The following is a 22,961-nucleotide window of genomic DNA, read 5'->3' as shown; positions in this document are numbered from 1 at the left end:
GTGACATGCACGAGGGTAGGACAGACCCAGGGCTCTTCGATGAGCTGCGCGCCGCCACCGACCTCGCTCTCCGGGCGACGAAGGTGACCGCGCGCTCCCTGGGTTTGGTGATGTCCACAGCTGTGGTCCAGGAGAGACATCTCTGGCTGAACCTGGCTGATATGCGTGAGCCCGAGCGGACTCGTCTGCTTGACGCTCCCATATCCCAGGCCGGCCTTTTCGGCGGTGCAGTCGAGGACTTTAGCAACAGTTCTCGACTGCTCAGAAGCAGACTGAGGCGATTAAGCACATTCTGCCCCGACGCTCTGCTGCTCAGCCGTCGGTACAGAATCCTCAGCCTGCTCGCCGCCGAGGGCGCCCTCCCGCGGCTCCCGCCCCTCCCGCACGGCCCCAGCAGCAGCCTTCATCTGGGCCGCGTCGTGGAGGAAGCCGTAGGAAGGCGCCACAGCCCTCTCCAGCCCCGCAGCCCGCTAAACGCCAGGCTAAGCGGCGCTCCTGAGACGGGCAGCTCAGGATTGGCTTTCTTTTCTCTACAGGAGGTGGTAGCAGGGCCACTCCTTCCCCCGGTGGAGGGCCGGGGGAGAATCTTTTGTTCTCCACTCCCCGCTGCTCGTCCCACGACGGGCAGCACCCTAATGTGGTTAAAGAAAGAATCGAAATCCCCAATCCTGAGCCTACAGAGCCAGAGGGCCGCAGTGCGCGCCACCCTCGGGTCCCGCCACTACCGCCCTCCTCTGTCCCAGAGGTCTGGGATGACAGCACGCGCCGCCCACGGGCCACGCTCCTCTCATCCCCCTCTGTCGCCAGACCCCTGCCAGAGCACGCCCCCGTGGGACGCGCGCCCTCCCCTGGCCTCCTCTGGCAGGACGCGGTTAATGACCGTGCCCCCGCACAGGGCCGCGATGCCACCCTCGCCGGGGCCGGTCATTCCGCCTCGCTGCCCCACCGACGGTACGTCTGTGGTTCGTATGACCCCGCTGGTGCACTTTCTGGAGGCCTGGCTAGAGCTTCCCAGACTGTCCCGCTGGGTCGCGAGAACCATCAGGCTCGGCTACGCGATTCAGTTCGCGCGATCTCCTCCCCGCTTCAGCGGAGTCCGCTTCACTATGGTCGGTGGCAATGCCCCTGTCATGAGAGCGGAGGTCGTCACCCTGCTGGCGAAGGGTGCGATCGAGATTGTCCCTCCAGCCGAAATGAAGTCCGGCTTCTACAGCCCTTACTTCATTGTACCCAAGAAGTCCGGTGGGTTACGGCCAATCCTCGACCTGCGCATCTTGAACCGCTCCCTTCACAGGCTGCCGTTCAAGATGCTAAAGGCCAAACACATCCTCCAGTGTGTGCGGCCGCAGGATTGGTTTGCAGCGATCGACCTGAAGGACGCCTACTTCCATGTCTCCATTTTACCTCGACACAGACCGTTTCTACGGTTTGCTTTCGAGGGGCAGGCATACCAGTACGCGGTTCTCCCTTTCGGGCTAGCCCTGTCTCCTCGCGTCTTTACGAAGGTCGTCGAGGCAGCCCTTGTTCCCCTTCGGGAACACGGGGTTCGCATCCTGAACTATCTCGACGACTGGCTTATCCTAGCTCACTCTCGAGACCAGGTTTGCGAACACAGGGACCTAGTGCTCCGGCACCTAGTCCGTCTGGGCCTTCGGGTCAACTGGGAGAAGAGCAAACTCTGCCCCGTGCAGAGGATCTCTTTTCTCGGTATGGAGATCGACTCGGTCGCCATGTGCGCGCAGCTTACGAGCGAGCGATCGCAGTCACTGCTGACTTGTCTTCGTCAGTTCGAGGACAAGAGTGCGGTTCCACTGAAACTTTTTCAGAGGCTCCTGGGGCATATGGCATCCGCAGCCGCAGTAACGCCGCTGGGATTGCTTCATATGAGACCGCTTCAGCTTTGGCTTCGCGATCGAGTCCCGAGGTGGGCATGGCAACACGGCACGCTCCGAGTCCCAGTGACTCCAGCCTGCCGTCAGACCTTCACCCCGTGGGCGAACCTCAGTTTTCTACGGGCCGGAGTGCCCTTAGAACGAGTTTCCCGGCATGTTGTTGTGTCAACAGATGCCTCCAACACGGGCTGGGGCGCCATGTGCAATGGTCATGCTGCCGCGGGCTCCTGGACAGGACCCCAGCGCCTTTGGCATGTCAATTGCCTCGAGTTGCTGGCTGTACGTCTCGCCCTGCACCGCTTCCATGCGCTGCTCAGGGGCCAGCACGTACTAGTCCGATCAGACAATACCGCAACAGTAGCGTACATCAACCACCAGGGTGGTCTACGCTCCCGCCGTATGTCGCAACTCGCTCGCCACCTCCTCATATGGAGTCAGAAGCATCTGAGGTCGCTTCGAGCCATTTATATCCCGGGACACCTGAACCAGGCGGCCGACGAGCTGTCTCGAGTTCGGCCTCTCGCTGGAGAATGGCGACTCCATCCCCAGACGGCCCAGCTGATTTGGGATCAGTTCGGCGACGCACAGGTAGACCTGTTTGCCTCCCACGACTCGTCCCATTTCGACCTGTTTTACTCCCTGACCGAGGGCACGCTCGGCACGGATGCACTGGCGCACAGCTGGCCGCGGGGCCTACGCAAGTATGCGTTTCCCCCAGTGAGCCTTCTTGCGCAGACCTTGCGCAAGATCAGGGAGGACGAGGAGCAGGTCATTTTGGTTGCCCCGTATTGGCCCAACCGGACCTGGTTCTCCGAACTAGTACTCCTCGCGACAGCACCTCCCTGGCCAATTCCTCTGAGGAAGGACCTCCTTTCTCAGGGACGGGGCACCTTATGGCACCCTCGTCCCGATCTTTGGAACCTCCATGTGTGGCTCCTGGACGGGACGAGGCAGGTTTGAGTACCCTACCACCTGCGGTGGTGGCTACCATCACTTCCGCTAGAGCATCGTCCACGAGACATGCCTATGCGTTGAAGTGGAACCTCTTCGTCAACTGGTGTTCTTCTAAACATCAAGAACTCACGAAATGCCCGATCAGTGTCGTGCTTTCCTTCCTGCAAGAAGGGTTGGAGCGAAGGCTGTCTCCCTCCACCCTGAAAGTGTATGTTGCCGCCATTGCCGCACATCACGAAGCAGTTGATGGTAAGTCTCTGGGAAGGCACGACCTGATCGTCAGGTTCCTGAGGGGAGCGAGGAGACTAAATCCTCCTCGTCCTCCCTTCGTACCCTCTTGGGACCTCTCAGTGGTTCTAACTGCCCTGCAGAGTGCTCCATTTGAGCCTTTACAGTCAGTGGAGCTTAAGTTCCTGTCAATGAAGACAGCGCTCCTGGTTGCATTGGCCTCCATCAAGAGGGTAGGGGACCTGCAGGCATTTTCGGTTGACGAAGCGTGCCTGGAATTCGGGCCGGCTAACTCTCACGTGATCCTGAGACCCCGGCTTGGATACGTGCCCAAGGTTCCTACCACACCCTTTCGAGACCAGGTAGTGAACCTGCAAGCGCTGCCCTTGGAGGAGGCAGACCCAGCCTTGGCACTGCTCTGTCCAGTACGCGCCCTCCGTGCTTACGTAGACAGAACGCGGTGTTTCAGGACCTCAGACCAGCTCTTTGTCTGTCATGGTGGGAAGCTGAAGGGAAAGGCTCTCTCAAAGCAAAGGTTATCCCACTGGATAGTGGATACCATTGCTTTGGCATACCAGCAGCAAGGTCGTCCGTGCCCCCTTGGTGTGAAAGCCCACTCCACACGTAGTGTGGCTTCCTCTTGGGCTCTAGCGCATGGCGCCACGCTAACAGACATTTGTAGAGCTGCAGGCTGGGCGACACCCAACACATTCGCGAGATTCTATAATCTCCGAGTAGAGCCAGTTTCTTCTCATGTACTCGCTTCAACCAGCCGGTGCTAGATTCTGCTCAGGTGTCTTCGCTTGCTCGCCATTCCTCTCCACGGACGGGATACGTGCGATATTTCTCTCAGGTGAGTCTGAGTTTCCTCCAGCACTGGTTACGTCAACGCCTGAGTTATGCCAATCTGCCATAACGCAGCTTTTGCGCTTGACTAGGTGCCTCCATGTGCATGGTTCCCCTCTGGGCGACCCCCACATGTGTATTCCACTGTAAGTCTCCTTGTGAGCGTGTGTCTTTCCCTTGGCAAGCCACCTTGCCACCCCTGGGGTTTAAAATTCCACCTGCGGCTGGACACCCCAGTGATTTTCCATATGCAGCCCTCTGGGTCATATGTGTATTCTAAGTCCCCCCCATCAATGGCTGGGCATAATTGCATATTTCTCTCTGGAAATATGCTTCCCAGTGTACCTTGGTATCCCTGTGTTAAGTAGGACTCCTTCGTTCGTGCTAGTCTCACAAAAGGGAGCTCAGACTTACGCAGGGCACTGGAAGACAGCCGAGGTGGCGTGATTAGACTGGAACCCCAATCGTCGTCATCCGACGTAACTCGGAGTGACCACGAAAGGGAACGTCTCGGTTACGGATGTAACCCTCGTTCCCTGAGTGGGAACGGAGACGTTACGTCTTCCTGCCACTTCCGCTGTACCGCTGAAAAACGCCTGGGGCTAGTCTCGGCTCCTCAGCGAAGACATATCTGCATTGTGCCAGCGTACTTCCTTATATACCCCCTGCGGCGGGCGGAGTTACGCTATGCAAATTCCGCAGACCCATGGCATTTCATTGCCATTGGCTCGTTTTATATACTCGAAGGTGATAGGCTTCTAAGCGAAACCCCAATCGTCGTCATCCGACGTAACGTCTCCGTTCCCACTCAGGGAACGAGGGTTACATCCGTAACCGAGACGTTCCATGTGTTTTCTTTGTTTTTGTCAGTGTCGTTTTGTTCCTGATTTATGTTATGATTGTTTATTTTCATTAAAATCTCCCTGCATTTGGATCACTCATCTCTGCCTGCTGTCTTTGATTCCCCCATAATCAGAATACTTTTTTCAAGTATCTAGTAAAGTAATGCATTACCTTTAAATTTACAACAAAATATCTGAGTTACTTTTTTTCAAAAGTTTCTGTTTTTCCATTTATTGACTGGGACCTGTCCCCATGTTGAGAGAAATCTGGAGTAAGTGCAGAGGCATGTGTGCGTTCTGTAAGCATGATGGTTATTGTAGTTCTAGAATAAATGTGAGCAGATTTACTCATCTCACTTGCAAAAAAAAAAAAAACACAAAAAAAACAGATTCAGTTTACTCAAATTCAAGAAAAAAAGTTAAATGGAATCTCAGAATATCATGCAAACCTGCAATTATTAAATATGTCAAATACCTCAAATAGACTTAAGTTATTTAATCTAACTTTATTAACCAATGTCTTTGTTGCTGGCCTTTGACAATCCAATTCAACCATACCAATATGCATTTTGTTATAAGCTGTAGTAATGTCGTCTACTGCTTTAAATGCCCGAGCTCTTTAAAGTTAGGTAGATTCTGATTGACTGTCAATCATCAGACATTCATCTGCTGAAAAAAGATTGTTCTGAAAGTGATTCAAACAATATTCTTCTTCTGTATTGTTATCGTTTTAGATGTAGTGTGGACATCCCCTACGAAAAAAGAACGTCTTGGTTACTGTCGTAACCCTAATTCCCTGATAGAGGGAACAGAAACATTATGTTGACTGACATTAGGGTTTCTCACTTGGGAGCCACTATCACCTCTGAGTTTTAGAAAAATGGCCAATGAAATTGGTGAGTGGAATTTGCATGTCTGGCTACTCCCCTGTATATACAGGTAAATAAGATGGGAGTATGCATCCACTCATTAGGTTTGTGCTAAGGAGCCGAGATGGTGTCCCAGCCATTCAGAGGGTAGTTCAAGGTTTTGGCAGGAGGGACATAACAAGTGACACACAGAGACAGTCTTCCCGCACTTTACCTGCTTGTACCCAACACACAGGAAGAATCCGGCTCCATCCGAAGGTATTAGGTGTTGCCCCGGCCTGAGAAAGAAGGTCCATCCTCAGGGGAATCTGCCAGGGAGGGGCTGTCACGAGGAGCATCAGATCTGAGATCCAGGTCTGGGTGGGCCAGTAAGGTGCAACCATTAAGACTCCTCATTCTCCTTGACCTTGCATAGTGTCTGTACAAGCACGCTGACTGGGGGGAAACGCATATTTGCTCAAACCTAATGCCTGCGGCGGTCTGGGAAAACATGGCCATCAACCCTGAATCCGACTCTACTTGAGCTACCACCCCAAAGAGGGGAAGGTCTGTGGGGACTGGCCCAGTGGAAGAGCTCCCACTTTAACCTTCACAAATTTGCTCTTTTACGCTGAAGCGCCCAAGTGGGAATCGCTGTAGTTAACTATGCACTCATGCTTAGATTGCGAAACACAGTTGAATGCGCCGCAAAACTCTTCCAGCAGCTCTTTATAATGCTCTTTTGGTGATTGGAAGAATGATCACTGTCCACAGCCACTCGGCTCCGAAGCAAAAATCTAATGAGTGGATGCATGCCGCCATCTTATATACCCGTACGGGGGAGTGGCTAGACATGCAAATTCCATACTCCCATTTCACAGGCCATTTTTCTAAAACTCAGAGGTGATTGGGGCTCCTAAGTGAGACCCCTAATGTCAGTTGACATTATGTTTAACGTGACTGACAGAAAGGGAACAAAATGACAGTACACTGTCACAATGCTCTAAAACTCAATTTTAATAGTAGACAAACCACTTTTTGACCCCTTTGTCTGTGAGAAAGTAAAATCATTTTAACTTGAAAGTCTTTAAATACATACACCTGAGTAGGTGTGGACAACAAACAAAACAACAAATAACCACACATAGGACTTCAAAATGAACTGAATTATGAGAACAAACTGTATTCACTAACATAAAAAAATAAAATAAAAAATAAAAAGACAACACAACATAAACTTGAATCCAAAAATAAACCAACAACAAAACGAAAGTAAAGCGACAGCCCATCATGGACGACTGGCGCATAAATTTAAACAAAACAAGAAAATAAAGTCCAGGCTTGGCTCTCACCCCCACCCTGCTTGCCATATATATATATATATAAAGCCTCTCTTTGTAAAATTAATTTGTTGATGTCACCCCTTCTTCTTGGTATTTTAACTTGTTCAGTTGCTTCTATGTTTGGCTATCCATGTTTTTAAACTCAGTTGTGTTTTTCCCATGTAGGCCATACCACATGGTCACTTGATCATAGAAATAGCATTACAGACAAATTACTTTTAAACTAGATGTACCGCATCGCGGTACAAAATATGACCGCCGCTCAGGCCTGCACTGGCTTTCCACAAAAATAAATGACGTGGAGTAATTTGGCTGTATTGCGTGTTTATGTATATACCTAAAAAAAGTAATAGTATGTGCATGTCTGTCTGTGTGTGTGTGTGTGTGTGTGTGTGTGTGTGTGTGTGTGTGTGTGTGTGTGTGTGTGTGTATGTGTGTGTGTTTGTGTATGTGTGTGTCTGTGTGTGTGTGTGTGTGTCTGTGCGTGTATGTATGTGTGCGTACATGTGTGCGCGTGTGTGTTTGTGTGTGTGTGTCTGTGCATGTGGATTTGTATGTGTGTGTATGGGTGTGTGTCTGTGCGTGTGGATGTCAGTGTGTGTGCATGCTTGCGTTTGTTTGTATTCCTGCATGTGTGTGTGTGACAGTATCATCCTAAACCAGCAACCCTTCGCTAAACAGCACCATCTACAGGCCGATGAGTGTACAGTCACTAAATGTGCACATAAATGAATTTATTTTATACCCCCCCCATGGATGAAATTCTACAAAACTTAGCAGAGGATACCCCCAGAGGTTGTCAAGTTAATCATACACATGAAATATGGTGCAGTTCTGAACATCTCCACTGAAGATAGGGGCGATTAAAGCAGAATAATATTGCATTTTCATTTTTTATGGGAGGGGCGCAAATCACAAATGAGTGATTATGGGCTAGGTTGATGTGGGCCCTTAAGAGCAACATACCATAAAAATTTCTTCATCCTCGGTGCCACGGTTCAGGTAGTTATTTAGGAAAAACTGCATTTTTTGGGGTTTGGGGGGGCCCAGCGCGGGGGGGGAGTGGCCCCCGGGGACCAAACGAAATTTTTCCTTAGAAGTCTAGTGGGGCTACATGCCCACCAAATTTCATGTTCCCCGGTGTTTCGGTGTCCCTGGTATCGTTGACGAAAAATTTAAGGGGGCCCCAGCGCGGGGGGGGGAAGTGGCCCCCGGGGACCAAATGAAATTTTTCCGTAGAAGTGTAGTGGGGCTACATGCCCACCAAATTTCATGTTCCCCGGTGTTTCGGTGTCCCTGGTATCGTTGACGAAAAATTTAAGGGGGCCCCAGCGCAGGGGGGGGGAAGTGGCCCCCGGGGACCAAACGAAATTTTTCCGTAAAAGTCTAGTAGACCAACATACCATAAAAATGTCTTCATCCTCGGTGCCACGGTTCAGGTAGTTATTTAGGAAAAACTGCATTTTTTTGGTTTTGGGGGGGCCCAGCGCGGGGGGGGAGTGGCCCCCGGGGACCAAACGAAATTTTTCCTTAGAAGTCTAGTGGGGCTACATGCCCACCAAATTTCATGTTCCCCGGTGCTTCGGTGTCCCTGGTATCGTTGACGAAAAATTCAGTAAGGTGACAAAAAAAACAAAAAAAAAAACTTTGACAATCCCTATATGACCGCTTTCGCTAGCTACGCTAGCGGCGGTCATAATTATGTTTTATGAAATGATGGTGAACGGTGCAAGATGGTGCAAGACTCCAGGTTGTCCCAATGGACGGAGCAGGGCTATAACTTGTGCTCTGTCGGCTGATTATTGGAGAGCAGGGGCAGAGATGGGGCAGAAGGTCAGTTGGTAATCAGCAGACAGAGCAACGGGCCTCTCTAATGAAGATGCCTGGCATGGCTGACAAGCTAAAGCAGAAGCAGGAGGGTTGAATGAAAGAGAGTCATATGCTAATAGATGTCACTGTGATGACAGGATGAGGCCAAGCTGTGCCAGGCATGTCGCCTCCATGTCAGCCACCAGAAATTCCATCTCATCTGCTTTGAATTGTTTGCTATCTTTATAAAAGAATTCTGAGCCATAAGTGACACATCGCAGAAGTTAAAAGGATAACTAGATTTTTTCTAATAAAATGTGAGTACGTGTTAACAATGAGTGTTGTGGGTAGTTGCCAGAGTCAAGGTAAAGTCACATCTACTGTTCAGTGATTTTTCGAAAATCCAGAAAATAAATCCAGTAATTTCAACAGGAATCCATGAGATGGAGAATTTTGCATTAAGGTGAAGCATTTTCCTACGCAGATTCGTAATGGATTTATGTTAGTTGAGCAAATTTGCTTTGCTGACCAACAGAAAGCTCCTTGGATAGAAAGTGACTTCTGTGTGAACTGTGCTTCATACTATACTATTGACAATAGACAATGAACCAAATCAAATTCTAATCTAAATTAAAATACAAAAAAAACATAAAATCAAATTTAGTGTTGGACAAAGTGGTCAAAGTGGTCTTCGAGTCAAAAGGTTGAGAACCACTGCTTTAAAGAAACATTCCAGGTTCAAGCTTAAATGACAACATTGTGGCATAATAACTTGTAGTTACGTTGAGTCATTTACAGTGGAAGTTTTATGATGAGTAACCTAAGATGACAGACTTTGCGACACTATTTAAAGAGCCCAATAGCAACTCGCCTACCCATGTACTGGGTGCAGTGGCTGCTACAATTTCATTAGCGCCAACTGAACAATGCACAGCATGTTGAGAAGACCCTTGCAGTTCACTCATACAAATGAAACCTTTGCTTTTCTCATTATGTAACAAAAACCCTGTTATCTGTATTTATTTTGAAAATATTAAAAATAAAATTAAAGCCTGATTACTTCTCAGACAGCACATATTTCAACTTATAATCAAACAGACTTATGAATTATAGGGTATAGTTCACCCCAAAATTAAAATTTGTGTTAAAACTGTATTTCGATGGTCCCTTTTGAACATTCTTTTGACTATAAGTAACTTTGAAACTACATGCCAACTAGCAGTCATTAGAGTATTAGTAGACTGTCTGCTTAATATCTGCTTACTCTTTATTGTGATGGTCCCCCAACAGACATTCTACTAAAGTAAGTTTGCAACTACATGTCAACTTATGCAAACCCTAACCCTGCTGCCAGTCATCTAATACTCTACTAACACTCTAATGAGAGCTAGTAGACATGTAGGGGCAACGTTACTAACTAATAATTAACAGAATGTGTTAAAGGGTCCATCAAAATAAAGTGAAACATTGTTTGTGTCCACTTCCTGTGTTTGGTTCCTGTTTTGCCTTGTACCTTGTTTGTCGCCATAGTTATCCTCATTAGTTCCCATGACAACTAATCACCAACACCTGTCCCTCATCAGCCCCTTGTTAACCTGTCTATTTAAACCTCTGTGCTTCAGTTGTTGTTTGTTGGTCATTGCTCCTGTATGTGTGTCCCACGCCTGAGTCTTCAGCCAAGATGGCGCCACGCCTGAGTCTTCAGCTAACATGTCCGCCACTACAGAGCCTGTTCACAACATGGCAACCACACCAGAACCTCCAGCCATCACGGATAGTGATGGGCAAATGAAGCTTCAAGAAGCACTGAGGCGTTCCCCTGATGTCAAAAACAGTGCCATCTGGTGTTTAGCAAAAAATAAAGCAGCCAAAACCCTGTGAAAAAAGCTTCGTCGGACGAAGCAGCCACCATGCATTCCCTAGATAGATAGTTTCATGTTACGTGTGCAAATAAAAGCCTAACATAAGTGTATTATAAGTGTGTGTGTTGAATTTCTCTCTGTGATAAATTAATTTAACCATTAAGCTGTGGCATTTAAAGCCAGTGTGAATATCAATGTGATGTAATAGAAGAATATTGTACACGAAATTAAAATGGCAAATATTTTATCATTTATATTAGTTGTATGACTGGGTATTTAAAAAATGTAATTGAATAAGTCTGAATGAAAACTCACTTGTAAAGTAAGATCTGGGAGTTCGAACATTCTGACACTCAAAATGAATCGCGCACATGATTAGACAGAAAATGAGGCTTCGTTTGTCATCAGTCATGTGATTTCTTCATTAACAATACAAGCCTCGAATCGCGGCTTCATCTGGCACGCCCATTTATGCTCGACACGAGCTCCGACGCCTCGGTTCAAATGTCACATCACTAGTCACGTATGCTACGCCAGAGTCTCCAACTACCACGGAAGCCACACCAGAGACTTAGCACTCAAGCCTGCCGGTGCCTGAGCTGTCCATCCCAGAGTTTGTTCCCTTGTCCTCAGTACTCCCTGTAACGGCAATGGCCATTTTGTGTATTTGGGCTATACACTGCCACAGCCTATGAGTCTGCTCCAGAGCCTTTTTCAGCCCCAGAGCTCAGTCCTGTGTCGGTTCCAGTCCATGAACATCCTGCCTGGATTCGACCATGGATCATTTGTTCATGAACTTTCTGTTTGCCCAGACATGACCACGAAGGTCGTCCCCGAGTTTCCTGTCTGCCCTGATGCGACCACGGAGGTCGCTCATGAACTTGCTGTTTGCCCAGACATGACCACGAAAGTCGTCCCAGAGTTTCCTGTCTTCCCTGATGCGACCATGGAGGTCATACCCGAGTTCCCTGTCTGCCCAGACATGACCACAGAGGGCACTCTTGAACTTCCTACTAGCCCTGTTATGGCCTAGGAGGTAGATTTTGAACCCCATGCCTGTCTCTGTTTGGTCTCAGGGGCCATTGCTAACCTGTCTATGCTCTCTGTTGTTGTTCAGTCAGCCCTGCCAGATCCACCATGGTGGTCTCCGGCTCTGTCTACTCTGCTTTGGGGGACTCCAGCTTCTCCTGGTCATCAGCGACACCTAGGTGGACTTCTGTCCCGCCAGCTCCACTGTGGTGGTCATCAGCCCCGTCTGCTCCGCCATGGTGGTACTCTGCTCTGCCGTGTGGGTCTTCAGCTCTGTCTGCTTAGCTGTGTTGATCATCTGCTCTGCCGTGGGGACATTCAGTCCTGTCTGTCCAGCCTGCTCCACCCTTGCTCCGAGATCCGCCTTAGTCTCCAATCCTGCTTCTACTCCTGGCCCTCCTCATTAGCTCCCATGACAACTGATCACCAACACCTGTCCCTCATCAGCCCCCTTTCAACCTGTTTATTTAAACCTCTGTGCTTCAGTTGTTGTTTGTCGGTCATTGCTCCTGTATTTGTGTTCCTGTCGTTGCTCTCTAGTCTGCTCTCTGTGGATTATACTCTTGTTCTTGGATTATCTATTTAAATGTTTTTTTGTTAAACTTTTGTGCTTGCATTTGGATTCTCGCTCCGACTCATACCTGCTCACACGTAACACACATTATCTTAAATCCCTTAATTTGTGTTTTGAAAATAAATTAAAGTCTTATGGAATTGGAACAACATGAGTAAATTATGACAGAAATAACCCTTTAATGTAAAGTTTTACATTCTTTACTTATAAACCTTGTTTTTAAATAAGCCTTGTGATTTCAGTGGTGCCGTGGCACTCTGACCTTTTGACGTGAGATTATGGACAGGATGCATTCTGACAGAAGCAGGTGCTATAGGCGCCAGGACTGACTGGGGAAGTTCTGACATGACTCTGTTGTACACACTCAAAAATAAAAGTGCCAGGATGAACTAAAAAGGGCTTTTTGCAGCAATGCCACAGAGGAACCAATTTTTAGTGTGAAGAATATAGTCTAAATAACTTTTTCCTCTACAAAGAGTGCAGTGGGAAGATTCCATGGATTTTAAAGATTCTTCATGGAACCGTACACCCTGACAAATTTAAGAACCTTTATTTTTAAGAATGAAAATGGAGAACACTTCACACAGAAGCAAGTTACCCAAAGAGTCTGCACACTTCGCTTCCCTTTACACAGGGACAGGTGGTCTGAGGGACAGTAAGCTCTGTTTAATCCAAGTGCCTGCTTCAAGGGCTGTGAACACAGGAGTGCTGATAACTGACATTATGTTCTCATTATATCCATCCAAATCAGGTGAAGGCCGTGTGATCATGCGTGTCTTTCAGTGTTGGGTAGTAACTGATTACATGTAATCTGCATTACAAAATCAGATTCCAAAAATTAAGTACTTTATTGATTACATTATTACATGTTATTCTCACAATGGCAAGAAAATGATTCATAATTCATTGATTCTCCTTACTACTACTTTTGTTATATTTTAAAATTTCCTTTCTTAAAGATAAAGCCCTACTGCTTATACATTCAGAAGGTCATCCAGGTTTGTGGAACTGCACACACAGACCAACCACTACTGAAAACTGAGATCCAGACAGCATTTGATCACTGGATTTACAGAAATCATTGAACTCTTAACAAGTGTTTTCTCAAAATTGCAACATTGCATATTTAATCAATTCCTGACAAACACATTTATTTTGAATGATCACTTAGTGAGTCATTTAACCACGAATTAGTCTTTTGCCTTTCAAACACATTAAAATGAACACAATATTTACTTGAAGTACCCACTGCGATTTTAAGTTATCGGTTAATGGTCACATGGCATGCAGGTAAACAAATAAAATATTTCATGTTTGTTTTTATTTTTAAATAATTCATTTAAACTTTAATGATTTAATTACTTAATAGCTTTACATTAAACTCACAAACCCCCTGCAGTGCCATCACGAAACCCCAGTCCCTGACATAATGCAATATTTAATGTACTTCATGTTGTTGGTTGCTGAGAATAGAAGATATGTTCTTTCTCTTTGTAGTTTTATATCAATATAGTACAAGATTATCCTATTCAAATAAATGTGATAAACGAGTTAGGTCAAAAGTAATCTAAAAGTAATCAGATTATGTTACCTTAAATGTGTAATGTATTACTAACTTTGTCATGTAATTTGGCAGCACAAATTGTAGAGAATAAATCTGCAGAGAGCTAAGTAACTATAACATAATTCCCAGTTTTATGATGTGTGGCTTATGTTTCGATATTAGATGGTGCCCTCTGCTGTTCCTTCATGTGCATGTACAGTGTCCCCACTAGTTGCATTAGAAAACTATATATCAAGTGCTTGAGCTTCTCTCAGAACTGAGCCTTTTATGCAGTTACTTTCAACCAACTCTTTCAAAGCCATTTGAGTGGATGTATGTCATTTCCCTTCAAGTTTATCACAATAACTTTGAACATGATCCACTATTGTGTGACAAAACTGAAAATGTTCAAATAAGTTTCTTCCCCACATTTTAAAAGTATATCTATTGTTAAATGTTATATTTATTTGTGTGAAATGATGACAGTTTGTGAAATATTATGAACACTTAGTATATGAATTTCTTTGATATATCCTCACTCTTGATAAGTTAACCAAGCAATCCTTTATATGTACAAAAACCATGTCTTTATTGAGCAAATTATTCACAGAAATAGTGAGGATTTACATGCATAATACATTCTAATTACATAAGATGCAACCGAAAACAAATTAGATTTCAATACAAAAATATACACATATAAACAAATACTATGAACAGCATTATTATATACATTCAAGGCGTAATGTTTCTATGCAGAAGACTCTGAGTTTAATTGTGCTGTGGTATTGATGAGATCTCTGGGTAAAGTCTCTCTTGCCTCCTGCATGCGCTTATGGGCCCTCTGAAACGCTTCTGAAATCACAAACACAGACCAAATCAGAAAAGAAATATATCCTGCAAAATCTGATATATTGTCATTCTGTACTTCAATCAAAACAAACTAGATTTTTACATTTTCTGAAGTCTGCACAACGATGCAAGAGTGTCTTGGGTGGTTAGTAGGGCATAGCTGGGCGGTTGCTGAAATCAACCAAAACTGATGGTGGCCCAAATCAAGAGCCCACTATGATATTCTGGTGTATAGCTATTGTATGTTTTGGGTTCTCCCTTAATGTACATCTAAAGTTGCGGTCTCATTTACTGTTGCACAGAGAGCAAAATCCAGTCATTCTAATAAGATTTCGCGCAATTTCGTTCATTTTCCAGTTGGTCACGTAAATTCGCCACGCTGAGTTCGGGGCTTAGTTCGAAAGTGACTTCTGTGTGAACAATGATTTATACATCTCTACACTACTGACCTTCTTTTGCCTGCAAAATTACGCTACAATTTCACTAACATGACTGCATTTATTTTATTTTTTTTGCTAATGTGACTGCATTCAAGAGTTTTCTGCATTCAAGAGCTACTTCTGCTGTAACACCAAAGCTGCTTCTTTTCACACTGTTGTACTTACAGAAACCAAGGCCCAGTTGTTCAAAAGTAATCTGATCGGATTTCGGCTATCGGATTAAATCAAATCTTGAAAATGTGTTTTTCAAAAGAAGAAGAAGAAACAAACAAAAAAAAGATTCTATCGGATTAGATCACAAAATCCAATTTTAGTTTTGATCTGGATTAAGAGGTTGAATTAAGAGAGAATAAATGTTACAAATTAAGTGTTATTTTATGTTTTTTGAGAAAATGATAAAAGAGGAAGACTTGATAGTGTTTAATGTTCAATTACATTGCAATTATTAGAACCATTTAAATTACAGTGGGTTACCGTTGTGGAGAAGAATGGAGCATTTTGTTAGGGTGTGGACTGTTTCAGTTATTTTCAACTGCTTTGGCTGAAGGAGCATGTAAATCTTACCATTTAAGATGGTAATATGTGCTATAGCAAATAGCTAGATATAGTCTATCAATTTAATTGTGTCACTAAAATAAATGAAATCTTAATGGATGAATGAATATATAAATATGAATACCTGAATCATGTCAGGGAGCCTTTAAAAAAATCACTTTGAGACTACTTAAAATGGGTCGCTTAAAATGACTTCATTCCATGATGTTTAAGTTACATGAACAAATTATGTTTGTTTAACGTAACCCAGTTATGTGGAACCTGTTGACATAAAAAAAGTTAATTAAAGCCAACAAATAATTTTTTTTTTGTGAGATTGGGACGAAATAAGTGGAACAATTAGGGGGTTGTTAAAATCCCTAACCCTAAATATGAACATTTACTTGCCCTGCAATTACAAACAGCACTAATTAATAGCAATAAAAGTCATATCTGAAGTTATTTAGACCTGCCTTACCCAGAACATTATACACAGAGCCCTGCTGACTGTGGCCTCCCAACTGATCCAGAACAGTCTGTCTCCTTTTCTTCAGGGTGCTGGCATCAACAAAAGCCCTGAATAAAGTACAGCAAGCACTTACAATCTCAAAGGGATAAAATGGTACTGCTGCAGTAACAAAATGCATGATTCACTGATTGCGTTGGCCAACCTGGCATGCTGGATACAATTAAGAGTAAAGGTCACACTTCCAGTGGTTTGAGTGCGAAAGCCAAAGCGACTCAATCGCTCTCCCTAAAAATAGAAGCAAAGTGAATTAATGGACATGCTAATACAAAAATACAGCACAACATGTATAATGAGTCACCTTGAAAGTGCCAGGTACTCTGACATAACTGATGTCCTCGAGTTCAGGTGCTCCACCGATGAAGAAGCGTCTCAGTTCAGCCACTGTGCCGGGCTGGAGGGGTCTCCATGTGCGGCAAGTCATTCTGTGACGGCCTGAGAGCATAAAGCCACTATTGAACAAGCTCATACAAATATAGCCTACTTTATAAAACCTACTTGTACAAAATTGCTTGTAATACAGTTCATATATGATATCCAGAGCCCAGTTAATATTTAGTTTAATCCTGCAGTTATTATGTTGATTTTATTTTATGTGATATTTTGAAACATTATTACAATGTAAAATACCTGCTTTCAGTTTTCTTATTATCAGTATCTTTATAGAGCGTTAAATAGAACAGCATGTATTTGAATTAGAAATAGTATAATGAATGGTTGTATGTTTTCCAGTTTGACCATGCCACCCATTATCCTAATTTTACTCCCAAAAGTTCAATGGTTCTCAAATGCTGGTTACAAATTGGGGCATTAGTATAGTTCTGTATACAGTACTTCATTCTCAGAAGAAAACACCTACTTAGTGTTGAGGAAATTACATTTTAACTTAAATTGGTGTGTTACAATTTGATGCTGTCACTTTCATTTTAAACCTGCTTATGGTTTTTAGCAGGTAAATTAAATTAAATAAATAAATATTTTAAATAAATAAAATAAAAACTATTAATGTTTATGGTGCCAATACGTCACTCACATTTTACTCCCAAACAAAATATTTGCTTTGTGAATTTGGTTATGCATCATTAAAATGAACAGAATCAAAAGAACAAATAATTGATGAATTGAACATCACTATATTACACCATGCAGTACTTCAAAACAAATGACTGTCCGACTCCTACCTGGCGTTGAGGGAATGACCAGGAATCCATAGCCCTCGGTTCTGTAGCGCTGCCAAAAATCCAGTGAGAGAACTTTGAAATACAGCACAGGCCACTGGGATAATGACCCTGCACAGAACATCAGCACCTGTGTTTATTCACTGAAAATGTATTGACAATGGTACTTTATTTTTTATATCAGGTGGTTATCTATGTAAAGTATTTTTCCATTCTTTAGTTACAGATATTCTGAGGCAATTAAAGATCTCACCATCAGATTCATCTTCTTTATGGAAGAAGGTCTCAAAGCTGAATGGATAGGAGAAGAAGGCAACATCCTCCTATAAAACAGAGAACATGCTTACCACAGTTACATGAACACAGAGCCAGTTGAAGGGGTCAACTAAAATGACGGATTACCTTTCCCATGCTGCGTGTGCGACATGTCTGAGTCACACCAGACAGACACTGAATGGGAACACTGGACCAACCTGAAGAACATAGAGCAATCTCAACACCATGAATTACTGACAGAAAATGCACAAAACCGAAATACAGTAAAACTTGAAATGTCTGAATGACATTTAATTAGTTTAACAATCAGAATGCGTGTTCTTTTTTTTTCTTCTTTTTTTAAAGATAATAACTATTGTTTTATCATTTAAAACTTTTCAAAAAATTTTTGTGAAATGCTTTGCTTGGAAAGTGTGCTTGTGCTTTCTTTAAAATAAATGTCACTTCATTAGATTTTGTCATCAAAAGCAATGTCATGTACATTTAATAAGTGTGGCTTAACTGTTTGAATAATGGTTGCCACTGTGTGTATGAGAGTAGATTGACTTACTGTTTGGTAAATCCAGGAAGAAGTGGATGTAAAGATTGTCATACTCATAACCCTGAGCAGAGACTATAAAGAAAAATTTCCAGATTATTATCCGTACAGTAACATTTGAGACCCAGTTAAAAATGTCAAATATATTGGAGACACTGTACAATTTAAGCATGCATATAATGTATTGATGTTATACTGCTTTCCCCCCTGTAAATCTGGCCCTAATTTTTTATTTATGATAACTGTTATACTCACCAATCTCTCCATTTACAATCAGGCGAAGTATCCCTGGAGGTGGCTAAAGGAAGTTTTTGGAGAATCAGAATGAAAGGTTTACATTTTTTATTTGGATTATAATTTAAACCGTTTATTTTATTTTATTTTATACTATGGATAATAATTATAATTCTTACCATCTCAAAGTCTTGGCCAACCAGGCTGTTGAGGTAATCTTTGTGACGTGTGTACAGCTAAAAAGAAAGAAAGAAAGAAAGAAAGAAATGTGTGTGAATGATGAATCCACCAGACAGGGTTCAGCAATCCAACAATGAGCCTTGGGCCAGCCAATGAATTCCATACTGCTCCAGGGACGCTCTCTGTACAGTAAGTCAAGTTTAAGATGCTTTGATGAGCAGAGTCTACTAAAAAGTAACCAAGAATTGTCACACTGGGACTCTGTTCCAAACTGTGTAGGTACACTCCCAAAGCGAAGGGTGACGCTAACAGTCAAGCTCCAAACAGTGTTATACTGTTGTAGTATTTATTCAGATTTTGAATTAGCTTTTATTTTCTGTTATTTTAATTTTAGTTTAAGTTTTTGTAATTTTCTTATTTGCTTTTATATTTTAGTACTTACACTTAAACCTATTTTATTTCAGTTTCCTCAGTTGTAACATTTCTATTCTTTTTCCATCTAATATTTATATTTAGTTTTATTTCAGAGTAACGAAAATTATTTTTAATAAGTCAAATAAAAACCTTTTGCCTTATATGACACCTTGACACAACGGTTTAGTCAAAATCCAAGGCCAAAATATCATATTTATCCTTTGCAGATATGGCAATTCCAAAACCAGTTGCCCAGATGGCAAACATAGTTTATTTTAATGTAACTCAAATATAAACACTGTTGTACATTAAATAATTATATCCAGTGCAGGAAAGTGTCAACAGATAAAAAGTTAAATCTAATTTGTGAACTTTTTGTAAACCAACTATGACCGTTACCAGTCATTGCTAAGGAGGAGTGTTTCAAGTCAGTCACATATGAGATTCCATTTCAGCTCTCTAGGGTTTGGAACAGGAGCTAAAAGTTTAGACCAGGGGTGTCCAAACTTGATCACTGTCCTGCAGAGTTTGTGATGAGGCAAGTTGGAGCTAATCTCTGCAGGACAGTGGCCCTCCAGGAGCAGGATTGGACACCCCTGGTCTAAACCGTGTGATAAACCACCTATCCTAAGTTAGGGAAATTGGCCATACATCTTTGTACATGCGCTGCTCTCTCTCTTTCTCCTCCGCATGAATGTCTGATGAGGCATTCTCCAGATACAGCCTCCACACCTCCCTCTTCTCCCCCTCTGTTTCCAGCCTGGAGTGAAAGACAGTCAAATACACTTTGACTTTTTGTAATCACAATGAAGTCATCACCACATTATTCTGAAGAGAAATTGATAGGAATTGGTGGGTCTTGCCTGTAGGCTCCTCTGTTGTTGTTTAAGTCTGGTTTTAATGTGATTACTCCATTACTGTCTGCTTTTATTGTGCATAATACATATTCATTCTCTTTCAGGCCCAACCTATAAAACACAGTCAGCTCAGTCAATTGATGGGTCAGATCTCATTCTCTTGCGAACTGGACACCATTGTCTGTTTATTTCACATTACTTTAAGACTCATATTATAAAAATCTAATTCTTGAACTTAAGACAAAAATAAAGGAGTTTGTCTGTAACGTTTCTGAAGATAATTTGCATAGAAGTCTTAAAGGTGCAGTAGAAAAATTGTCCAGCTGGTTGAAAATGGTGATATTAAACTACATAATGCATTTTGGATGCAAAATACCTTAAATAACATTATAAGTGGACCTCAAGTTAAATTAATTATAATAAAATGTATGACGTGACCCTTTTAAGTGGCTATTGAAGAGTATCATTGTCTCACTTACTTGCCAGAAGGCCCAAGATCTCCCATGATGTGCATGGTCTGCACTGGTGTGTTGATGATGTGGCTGTTCTTTATGAACTCCTCTGAAGGCTCCCATGTGATTAAACGCGACTTGGGAACATTAGACTCTCTAAATTATGTAAAAAAATTAAAATTAAAATTATGTACAGGTAAATCTTCTAAACTTCCAAAATATGATACATCTTTTACAGAAACTGTACACTTACACAGGACGTCTCTCTTGTCTCCTGTGTCTAACATTGGCCATGCGTTCTGCTAAGAAGGTTGGTATTGACTGAGCTGGGGTCAGCATACTTTGAGCTTGCTGCCAATAAAATCACAACTTCAGAAAGCTATAAAACATACAGTATACCACATATTTTAGACTATATAAACTATATAAACTATATATCTACTGGTGAATCTCACCAAACCTGTCGAAATCATGTCTGGGGAATTTTTTCAACGCAAATATTTATTTATTAGTAAGAAATTAGATTTAGCTTGAAGCAAGCAAGCATGAAACGGAAGTCGCGATAGTCTTTTCTTCCCTATTGTGACGTTTATCCAAGTGAAATGTAGGGTGGGACATGATTTTGTCCATTGGGAATTACTTGGATTGCTGTGGTTTGCTATTGCTGTGATGTCATGTGAGTGACAGGTTGATCCTGCCCTTGTGTCAGGGAACACGTCATCAGAAAAGAGAGGAGATGTCATTGCAAGAGGAAGGGAAAGTTATTTTGATTAGGGATTACGAGGGCACATTAATTAAAAAAAATATATCATCTGCATGGATAAATCATTTATAATAAATAATAGATGATTCCTAAAAAAATACAATTCGACAATTCTGATTTCATGGTGACTTTAGGGAAAATAAAGCCTAATTTAGAAACATTAAGATATTTTGTATTGTGACATTATTTTTATGACAATTCTTAATTTCTCATATTGTCATGACAATGCAATGCACAATGAAAAACATCCTAAAATAGTTCACCCCAAAATTCTTTTTTTCTTCTGTGTAACACAAAAGAAGACATTTTGAAGAATGTTGGTAACTGTTGATAACTGGTAATAGTTTAGATTTCCATTGACTTCCATTGTATGGACAAAAATACACAAAGATGTGTAACGGACACTGTAAGTGAGAAATAAAGGGTTGCACTTTATTTTACAGTAAGTGTACTTACAGTGTAGGATACTTATCTAAGAAACTACTGGGTAATATAAGGTACATGTGTTAAGGTTAGGTTTAGAGGTAAGTTCAGGATTAGTACCTAGTTATTGTAATTACTATAATAAGTACATAATATGTACATGGGGAACAGGACTATAAAATACATTTCTTTTTTTTTTCTTTTTTTCCTTTTTGATTTCGTGGTGAATTATGACCTGGGTATGTTTTTTTAAGTTTAAAAAAAGAAAACAGTAGTCAACTAACCTCTTCCCATTTGGAAAAGCGATCAAAGTCTGTGTAGGTGAAAATGCGCTGGTTTAGCCTTCTTTTGGATCTTTCAATTGCCGTGATTTCTGTGTGATACTGACGTTCCAGTGGTGTTTGACAGTTTGACTCTGTTTGGTAAAGGTCCACTTCATACTGCACATGAATAGCAAGCAGAACTCATCAGACACACCATGAAAACAGTTAACCTGCCGACTATCTAGCACACATCTTTGCCCTCACTAGTCTCCTACCTGACTGAAGAACTTCTCTTGCCAACCAACCACCAGTTCCTCCTCATCAGTGGCTGTTTTAGAATGAGAGAGAGAAAATATTATAAACAATATTATCCACAATATACCAGGTAAATTATTGTGACTACTTTTTAACAGGTTTATTATCCTTGTCTTTCACATACTGGAGGCTGATTGTGTCTGAGAGCTGAAGGTGTCTAGCTCTATAACTCCTCTTTCCTGCTGAGAAATCATTTGCTGATGAAGGTGTTGAGACAGAGCAGCTGTCGAGGTCACACGCTGTATACGCACTCTAAAAAGTAACAAAAAGAACCATGGTAATACCATGTTTTAGGCATAATACAACAGTACTTTTTAGTGACTTGGAGTTCCATGTATAATGTAAGTAAACTACTTCGTAATATTTTTATTATCCAAATCTCTTTTTTTATATATTAATCTCTTATTTGTTATGGTGCAGTAGAGATGGCAAAACCGTGGTAACGTTACTTCGATTTATAATGGAACTGAAATAATTTACCATGGTTTTACATGATGGTACTGCATGGTAATTCCAGGAATAGCACGGTACTCCCATGTCCAAAAGACATTATCATGTATTTAATACTGAGTATACTTTTGTTATAGATCATGTCGGGCACAGTACACTCAAGCGACGTGACTTACCGTATGCGTAAGTTTTTAACTGCATCCCGGGAACGGAAAACCGATTCTCCGGTGTCCGTGCACCAGCCGTCGGCCATATCTGACACTCAGCCTAAAAAATTAAAATCTTTAGATTTATTGTACCATCTGCATCGGTTACTAAAGTTGATACGTTTTTAATAATAATACTCGGGTACACACCAGAGAGTCTCGTTGCATGGTAACACAAACGGAAGAAGCCGGAAGTCAATTGTGCGCATGCTTGGTACGGATATAAATACGCTGTTCTCAAATCAGCCTGAGCTGCTTTCTGAAGCATTACACAGCAACGGGACCAGTAG

At 42.7% G+C, this 22,961-nt stretch overlaps 1 protein-coding gene across 1 annotated transcript; it reads right to left on the bottom strand.

Moving 5' to 3' along the window:
• Window positions 1-14,208: 14,208 nt before the first annotated feature.
• mks1 (MKS transition zone complex subunit 1) lies at window positions 14,209-22,877 on the bottom strand. The gene is made up of 19 exons (XM_082169316.1): window positions 22,822-22,877; window positions 22,642-22,732; window positions 22,140-22,267; window positions 21,976-22,028; window positions 21,722-21,877; window positions 20,505-20,602; window positions 20,279-20,407; window positions 19,806-19,910; window positions 19,594-19,702; window positions 18,528-18,584; window positions 18,370-18,412; window positions 18,127-18,189; window positions 17,703-17,773; window positions 17,554-17,623; window positions 17,304-17,411; window positions 16,424-16,557; window positions 16,268-16,350; window positions 16,075-16,172; window positions 14,209-14,625 (listed from the first exon to the last, which is right to left on the bottom strand). The coding sequence occupies exons 2-19, from the start codon at window positions 22,716-22,718 to the stop codon at window positions 14,522-14,524; spliced, it is 1,686 nt and encodes a 561-aa protein (XP_082025442.1). The 5' UTR covers window positions 22,719-22,732; window positions 22,822-22,877; the 3' UTR covers window positions 14,209-14,521.
• Window positions 22,878-22,961: the final 84 nt, after the last annotated feature.

The sequence above is a fragment of the Leuciscus leuciscus genome (assembly GCF_965113295.1).
Source record: "Leuciscus leuciscus genome assembly, chromosome: 5".
Lineage (NCBI taxonomy): Eukaryota > Metazoa > Chordata > Actinopteri > Cypriniformes > Leuciscidae > Leuciscus > Leuciscus leuciscus.
Note: the sequence above shows the minus strand (reverse complement) of the source record. Positions and strands in the feature narration are given on the sequence as shown.

Excerpts from the sequence above, each read along its gene's own strand:
- mks1 (XM_082169316.1), bottom strand. The coding sequence starts at position 22,718 with ATGGCCGACGGCTGGTGCACGGACACCGGAGAATCGGTTTTCCGTTCC. Across the intron at positions 22,029-22,139 it reads TCAGACACAATCAGCCTCCA|CCACTGATGAGGAGGAACTG; the intron begins GTATGTGAAAGA and ends ATTCTAAAACAG. Across the intron at positions 17,412-17,553 it reads TAAAGAAGATGAATCTGATG|GGTCATTATCCCAGTGGCCT; the intron begins GTGAGATCTTTA and ends TGTTCTGTGCAG.